The following is a 16,222-nucleotide window of genomic DNA, read 5'->3' as shown; positions in this document are numbered from 1 at the left end:
CAAATATCCCAGAAAACAACTTCTGAGTTCCATGAACCTTACAGTTTCAGTTGTTGAGATAAGTGAATATCTGGGTTGGGGTGGGAGGGGGAATGCTCTTAGCATGGTGGATCCATTCCTGACAGATATTCTTGTCTTCAGTTGTCTTTATTTGTTTGAGGGTGTTGACTATCTAGGAATAGAATAGAGTGCATTAAATGAACCCTCAGTTTTCCAACCTGACCCTGCCAGGCTGCTCCATCACTCACTTCTCAGCCCGAGCTAGACCGAGGCAATCTCAACTCCCTTTGGTGAAGCTCTAGTGGCGGACATGTTGGTTTTAAGGAAGAACTTGAACTCAGTAGGAGGATCAACTCTGTACAAATATGGGTATGGATTTGGGAATGATCATTAGATGCAACTATTCTACTGCTGGTCTATTATGTTTGCTGAGTGTGGTTTGGACCAGAGGTGACACAAAGGGCCATGATTTGGAGGGTGGTCCTCAGCCAGAGTGTGAGAATTGGCTCTGGGTGAGCTCTTTATATGGCAACTATGGTCTTAGGGCACTCTGTATATGGCAACTATGGAGGTTTATGTGGCTCAAAACCCCCAAGGCTATGGAAAAATCTTATCTCAAGAAAGTAGCTTCAGCCGACAGCCTATAATCAGCAGGGTTAGGCTGAATTCCCCGATGCTTTAACAGAGGAAGGACCTCCGAGCCCATGCCAACAAACCAGTAACCGAAAACACCCCGACACATCACCACTGGCACCCCGTCTCCCTGGAGCTGTGCAGTGTAGTGGCCTTGAGCTCTGCTATGTTAAAGAAGCCTTTGGAATGTATCCTTATTAATCTCTTCCTCCTCAATTCCTACCTCCATCATCTTGGCCCAGGGTTTTACTCTTCATATTTTAATTCCTGAAACGCTCTCCTAGCTCATGTCTCTGCCTCAGGCTCTCTGACCTTCAGCTATTCCATAAGTTCTTCCTAAATGACTCTGTTCCAAAGCCTTCAGAGATTTCGTCCCATAACCCAGAAGACTGAATAGGTATAGTAAATGGAAAGATGTGAGATAGTAGACATACATATATTGTTCTCTACCCTTGCTTCCTGACACAGAGCTCCTAAAATTCCCTGTAGTTTCCTAAGTAATAAGAGCACTAGTAGCACCTTTTGCTCTAATGAGGTGACTCTGGGTGGGGTCCTGGATTTCTCCTGGATGGGGGCTGGTCCCCAGAAACAACAAGCCATGATCAGAAGCTTAGAATTTTCAGCCCTACCCCTCATCCTCCAGAAAAGAGAGAGGGGCTACGAATGGAGTTAATAATTGATCATGCCTATGTGAAGAAGCCTCCAGCAAATCCTAATAATACAGGGTTCAGAGAGCTTCTAGGCTGGTAAACACATCCACACCAGAATGGTGATGCATCCCAACTCCAAGGGGAAGAAATTCCTGCACTCGGGACCCTCTCAGACTCTGACCTCTTCATCTGGCTGCTCACCTGTATCCTTTATCATATCCTTTAATGAACTGGTAAACATGAGTAAATGTTTCCTTGGGTTCTGTGGGCTGCTCGAACAAATTAATGAAATTAATTAAAGGGGGGTGTCGTTGGAATCTTATAGCTGGTGGGTCACAAGCAAAGATAACTTGAGCTTACAACTGGCGTCTGAAGTGGGGAGGGAGGCGGTGGGCAATCTTGTAGGACTGAGCCCTTAACCTGTGGGATCTGATGCGATGTCAGATAGCATCAGGATTGAGTTAAACTGCAGGACACCCAGCTGGTGTCGGACATTTTCTTGCTCTTGTGAGGGGAAAACCTCCACGTATTTGGTGACCAGAAGTGTCAGAAGTGAAGTGTTTTGTGTGACTAGTAAAGAAGACTCACTGGGAAGACAAACCTGGGAGGGAAGAACTGGGTTTTTCCCTACAGAGGAAGGAAGAAAACTGAGTTTTCCTTACAAAAGAGCACTGCAAGAGAATCAGGATACTAGGTTTCAGCACTGGCTCTGCTCATCCCCTCGGAAGTGAGCTGGTTTTGCACTAGTCATTTTATCTCCCTGAGCTTTGTTTCCTGTCCATAGTGTGGTGGCAACATGTGGGTCATAAACGTCGTTTACAGTGACGATAACTGTGATAATGCATGTGAAAACTCCAAAGTATTACACTGTTTCTGGATTCAGCAAGAGAAACGTAACTATCACTTATAATAACTCACATTTATTGAGCACCTACTACTACGTGCCAGATGCTGTTATAAATGCTTTACAAATATTAACTCATTTCACCCTCAGAACAACCCTATTTTATAGATTGGGAAACTGAGCCCTGGAGAGGTGAAATAACTTGCCCAAGTCACATAATTTTCAATTGGTAGAATTGAGTTATGAAGCCAATAAATAAGGCCCCCAGAGGCCATATCCTGTAAAGAAAAAAAGATGGAAAAATGGAAAGGATCACTTCCAAAAAAATAATTTTCGAAACATTTGGTGGTCTTTCTCTAACAATTAGTAATTCAGAGATTTATATGCATGACGAATACTTATGGAGCACACACTATGTGTCAGGCATTCTGCTAATTCTTAGAAAGTCAAGGAAAAGTAAATGTAAATTTCAAGGGTCCTTACGGGGACACACAGTCTAGTGGTCGTGGTAGAGATCCATACATGATTTGCAGAGTGCTCTGGGGCCACTGGGGGGCGCTCAACCAGGCTTGGCAGGGTCAGGGGAAGCATCCTGGTGAAGGTAACACAAATGAGTGTTATAAAAGACAAGCAGGATTCAGTGAGGCAATCACTGGCAGGTGGAGAGAGACACTTTAGGAAGCGAGAACAGTAAGTCCATAATTAGGATGGAGAATAGAACATGCAGGGAACAACCAGGCCACAACTGTTAGAATGTGATTCCATGTGGCCAGAGACCTGGTCTGATTGCACACCTCTGTAGGCCCTGGCACTTCCTATCAGAATGTAAACCCTGAAAGGGCAGATAATTGTCTATTTTGGTCACTATTATATCACCAGGGTCTGGTACAAGGTGGTGCTCAATACGTATTTGTTAAGTACACACATATACGTGTGGATGAATAGTACACTAAATAAATACTTGTTGAGTGAATTATTTAACAATAAACAGGGAGCACCATTGCAAATGAGGCTGGGCAAGCCTCTAGCTTTCCTGTATACTGCATCCTATATAAACCCAATCAACTATCAATCAAAGTAACTTGAGCTGGATCATGAGGTGCCTTGGGGCCAAGCACACGCATTTAAACTTTATCGTAATGATCAGACTGAACCACTGAAGTGCCTCAAGCTGCAGAGTGACATGGCCAAACAGCAAGTGAGAAAGAAGACTCTGGTGGCAGTTCGGAGAACAGTTTAGAGGAGGAGAGACCAACGATGGGAAAAACTCCATGGGGCTATGCAGTACTCTCTCACAGGAAGCTCCCGGAAAAGGGATAGAACAGCGAATGGAAAAGTTAGCTTTCAAAGCAGGGTTTACTCTCACTTTTAACAACTCCACGCAATAAAAATTTGGATAAAAGCAAAATAGAGGGTCGATGAATCATTTCACAAAGACTGGAGAGACAGGGTGTCCTAGAGTGAACACTAGCTGAGAAAAATCAGGAGATTTAGGATTTGGCCCTGGTGCATCTTTAGCCTATGGTGTGGTTGTGAGCAACTTGCTGGATTTCTGAGGGCCTGATTTCTCCTTCTGTAAAACAAAGAGGCTGAGTCATTTCTCAAAGTTCTCCTCTGGCCCTGCCATCCCAGGATCATTGATTCTATGACCTTCTGATCCCTGTGATGGGTTTTGAATTGCTGGATAGTGAACTGCATAGCACTTAGACCCACAGATTGAAGTGATTTCGGAGGAGAAAATTACTGCGGTATTATTAAGTTCAAACCTTTCATTTAACAGATCAGGAGATCAATGTTCAGCCCTGTTAGTTGAAATGGCCAAGCTTATGTAGCTTGTTAAGGGCAGAAGAGAAGATAATCCCACTCTTATCATCAAATTACATGAACCTGTTTATATATTATCAAACAAGAGGCAACCTGGACCTGAACTTTTGGTACGTGTAATTTTAAGTTTGAATTCTCTGAACTCAATAGTTTATTCCAAAAGAATTTTAATAGAATTTACGGCCTTTACTGATGAGTATTCACACTTTCAAGTACTAAATACAAAGGTTAAAAAAAAAAAAACCCATCTCATTTTTTCATCTGTTGAACTCCTGTCTACTAAGTGTTAAAGGCACAAAGATAATAAGATCTGGACTAATTTCTAACATCTTACCAGTTCTAAAATACTATGGTGATCCATCCTACTTTAAGTTTTATCATGTATCCTAACCTAGCTAGGAGGGCAAATTTCCATGCATTAGTGTTGGGTTGTGGGTTTTTTTAGTGCTGTTCAGGGTTTCGCCTTTATGGAAAGGATTTATAACTCCACAAAAAGTGCATGCTTACTTGTTGGATGTTCCATGGAGGTTTGTCAGTACTGTGAAGTTGTTTCTCACACTTCGCAAGCTGGCAAGGACCTATAAGGAAAATGTTTCCACTGTTAGGAATGGTTAGGAACAAAAGGAGAGGAATGGGCAGGTTCAGAGGCTACACTTAGAAACTACGCCCAGAGACAGAGTGAGAATGAGCCAGGCCAGCATGATACATACCTGGGCAAAAGGCGTTACAATCAAGTCATCGCCATGTCTGGTGAAAAGAGAGAAAAGAAACATTTTTTAAATGCATTTGAATTATAACTGTGTCATATAAGCTGTAATATGAAACTTCATCAGTGTTAGTAACACAAAAATGTTATACAAATTCTTCCACCTGGATATAAGGCAGGACTGATTTAGGTGCAGAGGGGGATTTCAGGAACTTGACAGAAAAAAACCCACCAGGTTCATGGCTCCTGGATTTACAGTGGCTACACATAAAAACACTTGCAAGTAAGCATATATCTTCAGGGTATTTTCCCATTAAATAGCAGACCCAGAGTACTGTAATTCAAAGCAATTTGTGGATTTTGGTTGCCAGAGCCAGGAAATTCAAAAGGAGGGCTGCTCACAGGCACACATAGAGTTGGAAAAAATGGCATAACAGTCTGGATAAAGGTTAACTTTGGATTTCCTGGCTTTTGTTGATTTGAACCGCAGCCTTAATGCCACTTAAACACAGATTTCTGTCTGGGAATCCCATTACTTTTTGTTTGTAAGACAACTTTTTTCTTAAAGTACCCAAGGAAAAGCTTTTAAGGGAGTGTAGTGTAGGGACTGAACCTACTATTATATCATTGTCTCTCACTTTGTCCCAAAGATCTGATTAAGCTGAACCTAGTGTTACATAAATCTGTACTTAGGAATAGTCAAAAGTGTGTTTTCAGAAGTGCACTCTCTCTCTGACACATGCTTTTATACCTCTTCTTAAATCCACATTCAGCAAGGTCTCCATTAAAACCATTAGAAGATAGGCTGGCCTGAGCTGCAGACGCACAATCAGGGCAATTCGCTATCACAGTGTAAATCATCACAGTCGCACAGAAGGTGGTGAACAATGAGTTTCCTTCACTGTCTGATCATCTTCTCTGTCTTCACGATCACCACATATATATGGCACCTTATTCGCTAACTACGAGAGTGCAACCAATGGTTATTAAACACCTGCCCAGTACCAGGCATTAGGTGAGAACTAGGGATCCAGGGTTGGATAACACCTACATCCTTGGGGGCCTCTTCTCTAGCATAGACTTTTACTTTGGGGTATTATTTAATACAATATTTTCCTTTCTACCTTGGTCTTTAGCTAGAAGTCCCCCTTCAATTTCATTAAACTTCCTGTGCATCTGATTTGTACAGTGACCAAGTGACTATAAAAAGATCACTGACAAGAGTAAGCATTCTTGGAGTGATTACCATCTGTCAGCCTCTGCATGAAATCTCATTTAGTTCTTGTAACAAGAACTGGGGCAACGACTCTTATTCCCATTTTATAGATAATATCAACGCTCAGAGCAGGTAAGCAACTGCTTAACTAGCACACAGCTAATAAATGAAAGAACTAAGACTGATTCCAAAAATCTATGCTTTTAAACATTATGTTTCCTGTTTTATGACGACCCTGCATAGTTGATTGAATTATACAGAATTCATGATCCCCACAAATTAAAACAGAGGAGACAGAAAAATGTCCAAAACACTGCAGTAGATATTATAAATACAGAATGAGAAATACAAACAATTGATACTTAATGGGGTGCAAAGGAGATGTCATAATTACAGATTAGACATAGTAGAAAAGGCTTGATTGAATGAGTGGTATTCGAGATGAACTTTGAAGGGCAGGCTTTAAAAGGCACGGATGGTAGGTGCTACTAATGAGAACAATGCAAGAACCGAGGCATTGAAATGGGAAAGTCCTGAACATGGAGATGCTTGGTGGCTGTTTAGAGCTGAGCAGTGACAGACATTTGCAGGGGATAAGACTCAAATGTCCCCCACACCCACGTTATGGACATTGTGGACAACGGTTGTGGAGCTGGTGCTCAACTCAGTAAAAGAAATGAGCCAGTGAAGGTTTTTAGTGAGACAGGCAAACAGAAAAGTGCTTTAGAAAGTATTGGGTTGGCCAAAAAGTTCGTCTGGTTTTTTTTTTCTTTTTTGGCTGCGTTGAGTCTTTGTTGCTGCATGGGTTTTCTCTAGTTGTGGCGAGCGGGGACTACTCTTCATTGCGGTGCACGGGCTTCTCATTGCGGTGGCTTCTCTTGTTGTGGAGCACGGGCTCTAGGCGTGTGGGCTTCAGTAGCTGTGGCACGCGGGCTCTAGAGCGCAGGCTCAGCAGTTGTGGCATACGGGCTTAGTTGCTCCGCGGCACATGGGATCTTCCCGGACTAGGGATCGAACCTGTGTCCCCTGCATTGGCAGGTGGATTCTTAACCACTGTGCCATCAGGGAAGTCCCAGGTTTTTCCGTAACATCTTATGGAAAAACCTGAACAAACTTTTGGGCCAACCCAATAAAATGCTATGGATACAAGAGATGGATGGAAGAGAGGACAGAGCCAGGAAGATGGGTTAGGGGGATATCGCCGTCATTCTGATGAGAAGACATTGGTGAGGCAGAGAAAGAAACAGGAAAAGACAACTGGAAGAGACCCTGAACGTCTTTCCAAGGACTTGGCATTGAATTGGATAAGGGGTCATAAAGAAACACTATTTTCAGTTTTAAAAATGGGTATCTGGGAAAATAGTGAAGTGGTGAGTAGAAGTTAAAAAGTAAGGAGGAGTTGGAGGAGACGTGTCACTTTCTCACATGTTGAGTTTTAAGATATTTGTTGATATTCTGGTGGAAACAGCAAGCGGGAAGACTGAAACATGGGGGTTAGAGCTAGAGATTTAGGAGGTACCTACAACAGTGGGGCCCCTTAAAGCAATGGCAGGGAGTGGCTTCCTGGGGTGGGGTGTATAGAGAGAGAGAGTCAAAGGAAGAACCTCAGGGCTCTTGGAGAGGAGCCCAAACGAGACAAAGTTAAGAGAGGGGCAGTTGTGATAAATGCAGGGTGGTGAGTTATTACAAGAACTGCCCCTTCTCAAGCTATTTTTTTGGAGATGGGTGAAATATCTTTCTATTTGTTCAGATTTCTTCTGTGAAGTTCACATTGTTCAGAAGACATCAGGGTGAGTTGGGTGTAAAGTGATAGTGTTAGACTTAAGTAGGTCATCTATGGCTCCTGGATTTCTGGAGTCTACATGTCCAACAAAAGTTAGATAATACAAGCAAATCTCATACAGATGTAGTACCTAAAGCTGATGTATTGTTGCATGAATGGGGAGTTACTAAAACTGTACAAACTAATGATTAAACAGAGGTTAAAAGAAAAAACACATTAAGAGAGGGCTTGGTGTCAAAATGACTATTATTATGAAACTTTTGAAGCTTAGGAGAGCAGAACACTCAGAGGCAAGAGACGAATTTTCAGATCCCCATTACTGGGTCCCTTAAAGAATTTGAGCTGTAAAAGCCAATGCTGTATATCAGACAGTAGCTGTTAGAGAAATGATCAGATAATTCATAGATAATTCATAGCAAGTTGAAGAAACAAAAGAAAAAACTTCTATTTGAGTATAGCCAGATTATTTATAAAACCGTTCTAAATTTTTAAAATCATAATTTGGTACATTAATAATAAAATGCATGAATGTAACAAAACACTTGATTGGTTATGAAAACTGACGTACTTCTTAGTTGCCCAAACCACTAGAGACGACAATACCTCTCAGGAACGAGGCCAGATATTCAGAACCGTGGCACGAGCACCATCTAGTGACAAAACTAGCACATTACAATTTTGTAGGATAATTGGAGATCAGAACTCTGTGGGTCTTAGAATTGAGTGTAGGTCTGCTCTCAACAATGAATGCTTTTCTAGGAAGCAAAAATGCTGCTTCCTACTGCTACACTCTGGGTTTTATTAATTTTAACTTCCTCTGTTTCATGACTACATGCACTTTGCTTGTAATACTAATTTTCGTCTGCCTTAGAGAGAGACATATACTATTGTAGTGAAGAGCACAGCTTTTGGAGCCAGACAGCATTGGTTTGTTTCTCAGTTGCACTATTACTAACTATGAGACATTAGGCAACCTCTCTATGCCTCACTTTCTTCATCTGTAAAATGGGCGTTGTGAGAAATAAGTTATTATATATGTACAACTCTTACAACAGTGCTAGGCACATAAAGGCACTTTCGTTAGTTATAGTTATTCGTACAGTAGTAGGTATCATGTCTATCTTCCCAGCTGGTGAGAACTTCTTTAGGGTAGTCATTTCTGCCCCCATTACAATCAAGAGAACTAATATTTATATTGTACTTTACAGTTTACAAAGCATTTTCATGTCCCTTATTTCATGTGGTAAGAGTATGTTCTTGACCCTGAGGAACGGTGCAAGCACCTATCTTGTTGGTCAAGCCTGAAACCTTCCTTCCCCTCATCCCATAGTCAACCACCAACATCTGTTGATCCTAACTTGCAAATATTTATTAATCGCCCATTGGATCTGTTCTAATGTAGATCCCCATCCTTTAAGATGCAGATTACCAAAGCAACTTCCCATTTGGCTCTTGGAAACATCTTTAGGCGTGTCCACCCTCCAAACTGTTCTTTAGACTGTAATCAGAGTTATCTTTCAAAAACATTCGTCTGATTATGTATTTTCCTGTTTTAAAGCCTTTAGTAGCCCCCCACTGCTTGTCTGCAACATAAATGCCAACTCCTCACATAGGCCCTCCGTGATGAGGGAACTGCTTACTTCTCTGGGTTCGTCTCTCACCACTTCCTCATCCTCTCACGTTCTCTGCCTGAGCCATATTGAGCTGTGGTTCCCCCAAATGTTCTTGACAACAAGAGAGTTAGTGAGCACATAGCCCTTCTTCCTGCACACCTTTCTGCCTGGCTAACTCCTTTAGCTTAGCTGTAACCCCTCGAAGCAGGCTGCTCGCCTTGCCTGGCCAGATCTCTCAAAGTCCAGTGCATCCCTTTCCACGGACATTGCCCTTTTCCGAAGGTAGTACAACTGCCTATTGACTTACTAATCTTTTAGCTCCCCTGAAGACAAAGAAAATGTCTCATTTGTTTGCAAAGTGCCTAAAGGTAAGTAAATTTTTGTTAAAAGAAAGGATGTGTATAATCTTCATAACAGCTGGAAAGGCAGGCAGAGCAGAGATCCGTATCATTATTTTTATTTTCCATCATTATTTAGAGTCTGTTTATGTATTGGATAACCATGTGGTTTAATCATCTAGACTCCCTGGATTTAAGCCGTGATTCCCCATTTACTGGGCAGGTTACTTAATCTCTCTGTGCTTCAATGTCCTCATCTTTAAGACAAGAATATTACAGTACCAACTACCTTGGGGTTATAGGGATTAAATGAGTTAAAATATGTAAAGGACTTTAAATAGTATATAGGAAATGCTTAATAAACGTGTGCTTTTATTTACAGGTAATTTAGACAGTACAAAAAATACTCAATGTCTTAAAGCCATGGTGCTAGTAAGTATGATGGCTGTAACTCAAGTCTTAGACACCACATTGTACTTTTTTGGTAGTCCATCAATAAACAGGTCTTAAATTTAAGTGGGCTCTTATTTCTGCTTTTCCTCTTGGCTCTCAGATCTCATTTCCCTTGACCACTCTCTCTAGAGACTACTTACTTCTCATACAAATGGTGGCTTTAAAAAGTTCCTTGTCTGTGTAAGACTACAAATGGGACAACCAAATGAAGGAAACATGGATCTTGCTTCCCTGTGGCTTTACTAGTGGATAATTAAAACTTGGTCCTATCCGGGGTGGTTCCCGCCACAGTTTGGGGCAATCTAACTGGCCTCACCAGTTTCCGGTACTTTATGTTCCCATTGGGAAATCTGTACCTTGGTATACAAAGACATTACGTTAAAGATGACTACAACACAGGAACGAAAGAGAAACCAATAAATTATTGCCACATCTAGGAAAGCATGTGAAATTTCCTTTTGGGATCCAATGGCGATCCTGTTTTCTTACCACAAAGCTTTATTTCAGTCTCTCTTTTGTTGCTGTATGCTAAAGCCACTTTTAATTTTCCATTCATTTTTTAACTCAATATCTTTTTCACTCATTCTCCCTGCCTATATGTTTTCTCCTGAAAGAGCTCAGATGAGAAATTTTAAAAAGCTAGTGTTGTCTCTACTGTTAAGATTTAATGCTGAGGAATTATGCAAAGTTTTCTACCTCTTGTGTAAATTCATGACCTGTTCTGGAGAGAGGGGCTTCTGAGCGGGGAACACGCTGCAGCCCCCATCCAGCGGCCTTCACATCAAGACTCCTAACCTATTACTGTCCTTCTTTTTCTTGGCTTTATGGGTAGAAGGCAGGAGAAGCAGTAAGAGGTTCAGGGGCTGCTGTTCCTCTATTTCAAATCATCCTGAAGAGTAATAATCAGGTGAAATAGCTTTGAGAGCATTACTTCAGGTTAGCTCAAAATACCTGTGTAAAACTGGATTTACCAACATGGTCCTGATAAAATGAAATTTCAGAAGAATCTGGATATTCAAGTTCTACTTCTTGTTGTGTTGAGAAATATAAATTCCTAAACTGACAAACACATGAAAGTTTTACTGTCATGTTGAAATATTTGCAAAACAAAATTCTGGGCTATTTTTATTCACCCAAAGCTTTTAATATATCTTGTTATCAGTATCTTTGATAGGATGAGATCATGTTTACAACTGTGTTTTCTTGGGAAGGACTATTCTTTATTATGAAAGTGTGCCCTTACTACTTTTTAAAGTTCTGGTTTGTTTTCTTTTTTAACATCTTTATCGGAGTATAATTGCTTTACAGTGCTGTGTTGGTTTCTGCTGTATAACAAAGTGAATCAGCTATATGTATACATATATCCCCCATCCCCTCCCTCTTGCGTCTCCCTCCCACCCCTCTAGGTGGTCACAAAGCACTGAGCTGATCTCTCTGTGCTATGGGGGTGCTTCACACTAGCTATCTATTTTACATTTGGTAGTGTATATATGTCCATGCCACTCTCTCACTTCGTCCCAGCTTCCCCTTCCCCTTCCCCGTGTCCTCAAGTCCATTTTCTACATCTGCGTCTTTATTCCTGTCCTGCCCCTAGGTTCTTCAGAAACATATATATATATATATATATTTTTTTTTTTTTTTTTTTTTGGATTCCATATATATGTGTTAGCATACGGTATTTGTTTTTCTCTTTCTGACTTACTTCACTCTGTATGACAGACTCTAGGTCCATCCACCTCACTACAAATAACTTAATTTCGTTTCTTTTTATGGCTGAATAATATTCCATTATATATATGTGCCACATCTTCTTTACCCATTCATGGGTCGATGGACACTTACGTTGCTTCCATGTCCTGGCGATTGTAAATAGTGCTGCAATGAACATTGTGGTACATGACTCTTTTTGAATTATAGATTTTTCAGAGTATATGCCCAGTAGTGGGATTGCTGGGTCATATGGTAGTTCTATTTTTAGTTTTTTAAGGAACCTCCATACTGTTCTCCATAGTGGCTGTACCAATTTACATTCCCACCAACAGTGTATGAGGGTTCCCTTTTCTCCACACCCTCTCCAGCATTTATTGTTTGTGGATTTTTTGATGATGGCCATTCTGACCGGTGTGAGGTGATACCTCATTGTATTTTCGATTTGCATTTCTCTAATGATTAGTGATGTTGAGCATCCGTTCATGTGTGTGTTGGCAATCTGTATATCTTCTTTGTAGAAATGTCTATTTAGGTCTCCTGCCCATTTTTGGATTGGGTTGTTTGTTTTTTTAATATTGAGCTGCATGAGCTGCTTGTATATTTTGGAGATTAATTCTTTGTCCGTTGCTTCGTTTGCAAATGTTTTCTCCCATTCTGACGGTTGCCTTTTCATCTTGTTTATGGTTTCCTTTGCTGTGCAAAAGCTTTTAAGTTTCATTAGGTCCCATTTGTTTATTTGTGTTTTTATTTCCATTACTCTAGGAGGTGGATCAAAAAAGATCTTGCTGTGGTTTATGTCAAGGAGTGTTCTTCCTATGTTTTCCTCTAAGAGTTTTATAGTGTCCGGTCTTACATTTAGGTCTGTAATCCATTTTGAGTTTATTTTTGTGTATCGTGTTAGGTAGTGTTCTAATTTCATTCTTCTGCATGTAGCTGTCCAGTTTTCCCAGCACCACTTATTGAAGAGACTGTCTTTTCTCCATTGTATATCCTTGCCTGCTTTGTCATAGATAAGTTGACCATAGGTGTGTGGGTTTATCTCTGGGTTTTCTATCCTGTTCCATTGATCTATATTTCTGTTCTTGTGCCAGTACCATTTGTCTTGATTACTGTAGCTTTGGAGTAGAGTCTGAAGTCAGGGAGTCTGATTCCTCCATCTCCATTTTTTTCCCCTCAAGACTGCTTTGGCTATTCGGGGTCTTTCGTGTTTCCATACAAATTTTAAGATTTTTTGTTCTAGTTCCGTAAAAAATGCCTTTGGTAATTTGATAGGGATTGCATTGAATCTGTAGATTGCTTTGAGTAGTACAGTCATTTTCACAATATTGATTTTTCCAATCCAAGAACATGGTATATCTCTCCATCTGTTGTTATCATCTTTAATTTCTTTCATCAGTGTCTTAGAGTTTTCTGCATACAGCTCTTTTGTCTCTCTGGGTAGGTTTATTCCTAGGTATTTTATTCTTTTTGTTGCAATAGTAAATGGGAGTGTTTCCTTAATTTCTCTTTCAGATTTTTCATGATTAGTGTATAGGAATGCAAGAGATTTCTGTGCATTAATTTTGTATCCTGCTACTTTACCAAATTCATTGATTAGCTCTAGTAGTTTTCTGGTGGCATCTTTAGGATTCTCTATGTATAGTATCATGTCATCTGCAGTGACAGTTTTACTTCTTCTTTTCCAATTTGTATTCCTTTTATTCCTTTTTCTTCTCTGATTACCATGGCTAGGACTTCCAAAACTATGTTGAATAATGGTGGTGAGAGTGGACATCCTTGTCTTGTTCCTGATCTTAGAGGAAATGGTTTCAGTTTTTCACCATTGAGAATGATGTTTGCTGTGGGTTTGTCGTATATGGCTTTATTATGTTGAGGTAGGTTCCCTCTATGCCCACTTTCTGGAGAGTTTTTATCATAAATCTGTGTTGAATTTTGTCAAAAGCTTTTTCTGCATCAATTGAGATGATCATATGGTTTTTATTCTTCAATTTATTAATATAGTGTATCTCATTGATTGATTTGTGTATATTAAAGAATCCGTGCATGCCTGGGATAAATCCCACTTGAACATGGTGTTTGATCCTTTTAATGTGTTGTTGGATTCTGTTTGCTAGTATTTTGTTGAGGACTTTTGCATCTATATTCATCAGTGATATTGGTCTGTAATTTTCTTTTTTTGCAGTATCTTTGTCTGTTTTTGGTATGAGGGTGATGGTGGCCTCATAGAATGAGTTTGGGAGTGTTCCTTCCTCTGCAATTCTTTGGAAGAGTTTGAGAAGGATGGGTGTTAGCTCTTCTCTAAATGTTTGATAGAATTTACCTGTAAAGCCATCTGGTCCTGGACTTTTGTTTGTTGGAAGATTTTAAATCACAGTTTCAATTTCTTTACTTCTGATAGGTCTGTTCATATTTTCTATTTCTTCCTGGTTCAGTCTTGGAAGGTTATACCTCTCCAAGAATTTGTCCATTTCTTCTAGGTTGTCCATTTTATTGGCATAGAGTTGCTCGTAGTAGTCTATTCGGATGCTTTGTATTTCTGCAGTGTCTGTTGTAACTTCTCCATTTTCATTTCTAATTTTATTGATTTGAGTCTTCTCCCTCTTTTTCTTGATGAGTCTGGCTAATGGTTTATCAATTTTGTTTATCTTCTCAAAGAACCAGCTTTTAGTTTTATAGATCTTTGCTATTGTTTTCTTTGTTTCTATTTCATTTATGTCTGCTCTGATCTTTATGATTTCTTTCCTTCTGCTAACTTTGGGTTTTGTTGTTCGTTTTTCTCTAGTTCCTTTAGGTGTAAGGTTAGAGTGTTTATTTGAGATTTTTCTTTTTTCTTGAGGTAAGCTTGTTTAGCGATAAATTTCCCTCTTAGAACTGCTTTTGCTGCAACCAGTAGGTTTTGGATCATCGTGTTTTCATTGTCATTTGTCTCTAGGTATTTTTTGATTTCCTGTTTGATTTCTTCAGTGATCTCTTGGTTATTTAGTAACGTATTGTTTAGCCACCATGTGTTTGTTTTTTACGTTTTTTTCCCTGTAATTCATTTCTAATCTCATAGCGTTGTGGTCAGAAAAGATGCTTGATATGATTTCAATTTTCTTAAGTTTACTGAAGCTTGATTTGTGACCCAAGGTGTGATCTACCCTGGAGAATGTCCCGTGTGCACTTGAGAAGAAAGTGTAATCTGCTGTTTTTGGATGGAATGTCCTATAAATATCAATTAAATCTATCTGGTCTATTGTGTCATTTAAAGCTTCTGTTTCCTTATTTATTTTCATTTTGGATTATCTGTCCACTGGTGCGAGTGAGTTGTTAAAGTCCCCCACTATTATTGTGTTACTGTCAGTTTCCTCTTTTATAGCTGTTAGCAGTTGCCTTATGTAATGAGGTGCTCCTATGTTGGGTGCATATATGTTTATAATTGTTATATCTTCTTCTTGGGTTGATCCCTTGATTATTATGTAGTGTCCTTCTTTGTCTCTTGTAACATTCTTTATTTTAAAGTCTATTTTGTCTGATATGAGAATTGCTACTCCAGCTTTCTTTTGATTTCCATTTGCATGGAATATCTTTATCCATCCCCTCACTTACAGTCCATATGTGTCCCTAGGTCTGAAGTGGGTCTCTTGTAGACAGCATATTCATGGATTTTTTTTTGTATCCATTCAGCCAATCTATGTCTTTTGATTGGAGCATTTAATCCATTTACATATAAGGTAATTATCAATATGTATGTTACTATTACCATTTTCTTAATTGTTTTGGGTTATTGTAGGTCTTTTCCTTCTCTTGTGTTTCCTGCCTAGAGAAGTTCCTTTAGCATTTGTTGTAAAGCTCGTTTGGTGGTGCTGAATTCTCTTAGCTTTTGCTTGTCTGTAAAGGTTTTAATTTCTCTGTCGAAGCTGAATGAGATCCTTGCTGGGTAGAGTAATTTTGGTTGTAGGTTTTTCCCTTTCATCACTTTATATATGTCCTGCCACTTCCTTCTGGCTTGCAGAGTTTCTGCTGAAGGATCAGCTCTTAACCTTATGAGGATTCCCTTGTATGTTATTTGTTGCTTTTCCCTTGCTGCTTTTAATATTTTTTCCTTTGTATTTAATTTTTGATAGTTTGATTAATATGTGTCTTACCATGTTTCTCCTTGGATTTATCCTGTATGGGAGTCTCTGTGTATCCTGGAATTGATTGACTATTTCCTTTCCCATATTAGGGAAGTTTTCAACTATAATCTCTTCAAATATTTTCTCAGTCCCTTTCTTTTTCTCTTGTTTTTCTGGGACCTCTATAATTCGAATGTTGGCACATTTAAAGTTGTCCCAGGAGTCTCGGAGACTATCCTCAATTCTTTTCATTCTTTTTTCTTTATTCTGCTCTGCAGTAGTTATTTCCACTATTTTATCTTCCAGGTCACTTATCCGTTTTTCTGCCTCAGTTCTTCTGATATTGATTCCCTCT

At 39.7% G+C, this 16,222-nt stretch overlaps 1 protein-coding gene across 2 annotated transcripts in view; it reads right to left on the bottom strand.

Moving 5' to 3' along the window:
* PDE4B (phosphodiesterase 4B) overlaps positions 1 to 16,222 on the bottom strand; it is a 591,158-nt gene that overhangs the window by 115,980 nt on the left and 458,956 nt on the right. The window contains exons 5-6 of one of the 2 annotated variants that reach the window (XM_068540054.1): positions 4,662 to 4,698; positions 4,459 to 4,529 (exon numbers count right to left, since the gene is read on the bottom strand). In XM_068540054.1, coding sequence (XP_068396155.1) covers positions 4,459 to 4,529; positions 4,662 to 4,698 — 108 coding nt within the window. Of the gene's footprint in view, positions 1 to 2,610; positions 2,655 to 4,458; positions 4,530 to 4,661; positions 4,699 to 16,222 lie in introns of those variants that run through there. The other variant, XM_068540055.1, reaches the window with a different exon arrangement.

Source organism: Eschrichtius robustus, chromosome 3 (assembly GCF_028021215.1).
Source record: "Eschrichtius robustus isolate mEscRob2 chromosome 3, mEscRob2.pri, whole genome shotgun sequence".
NCBI classification, from domain to species: Eukaryota; Metazoa; Chordata; class Mammalia; order Artiodactyla; family Eschrichtiidae; genus Eschrichtius; species Eschrichtius robustus.
Note: the sequence above shows the minus strand (reverse complement) of the source record. Positions and strands in the feature narration are given on the sequence as shown.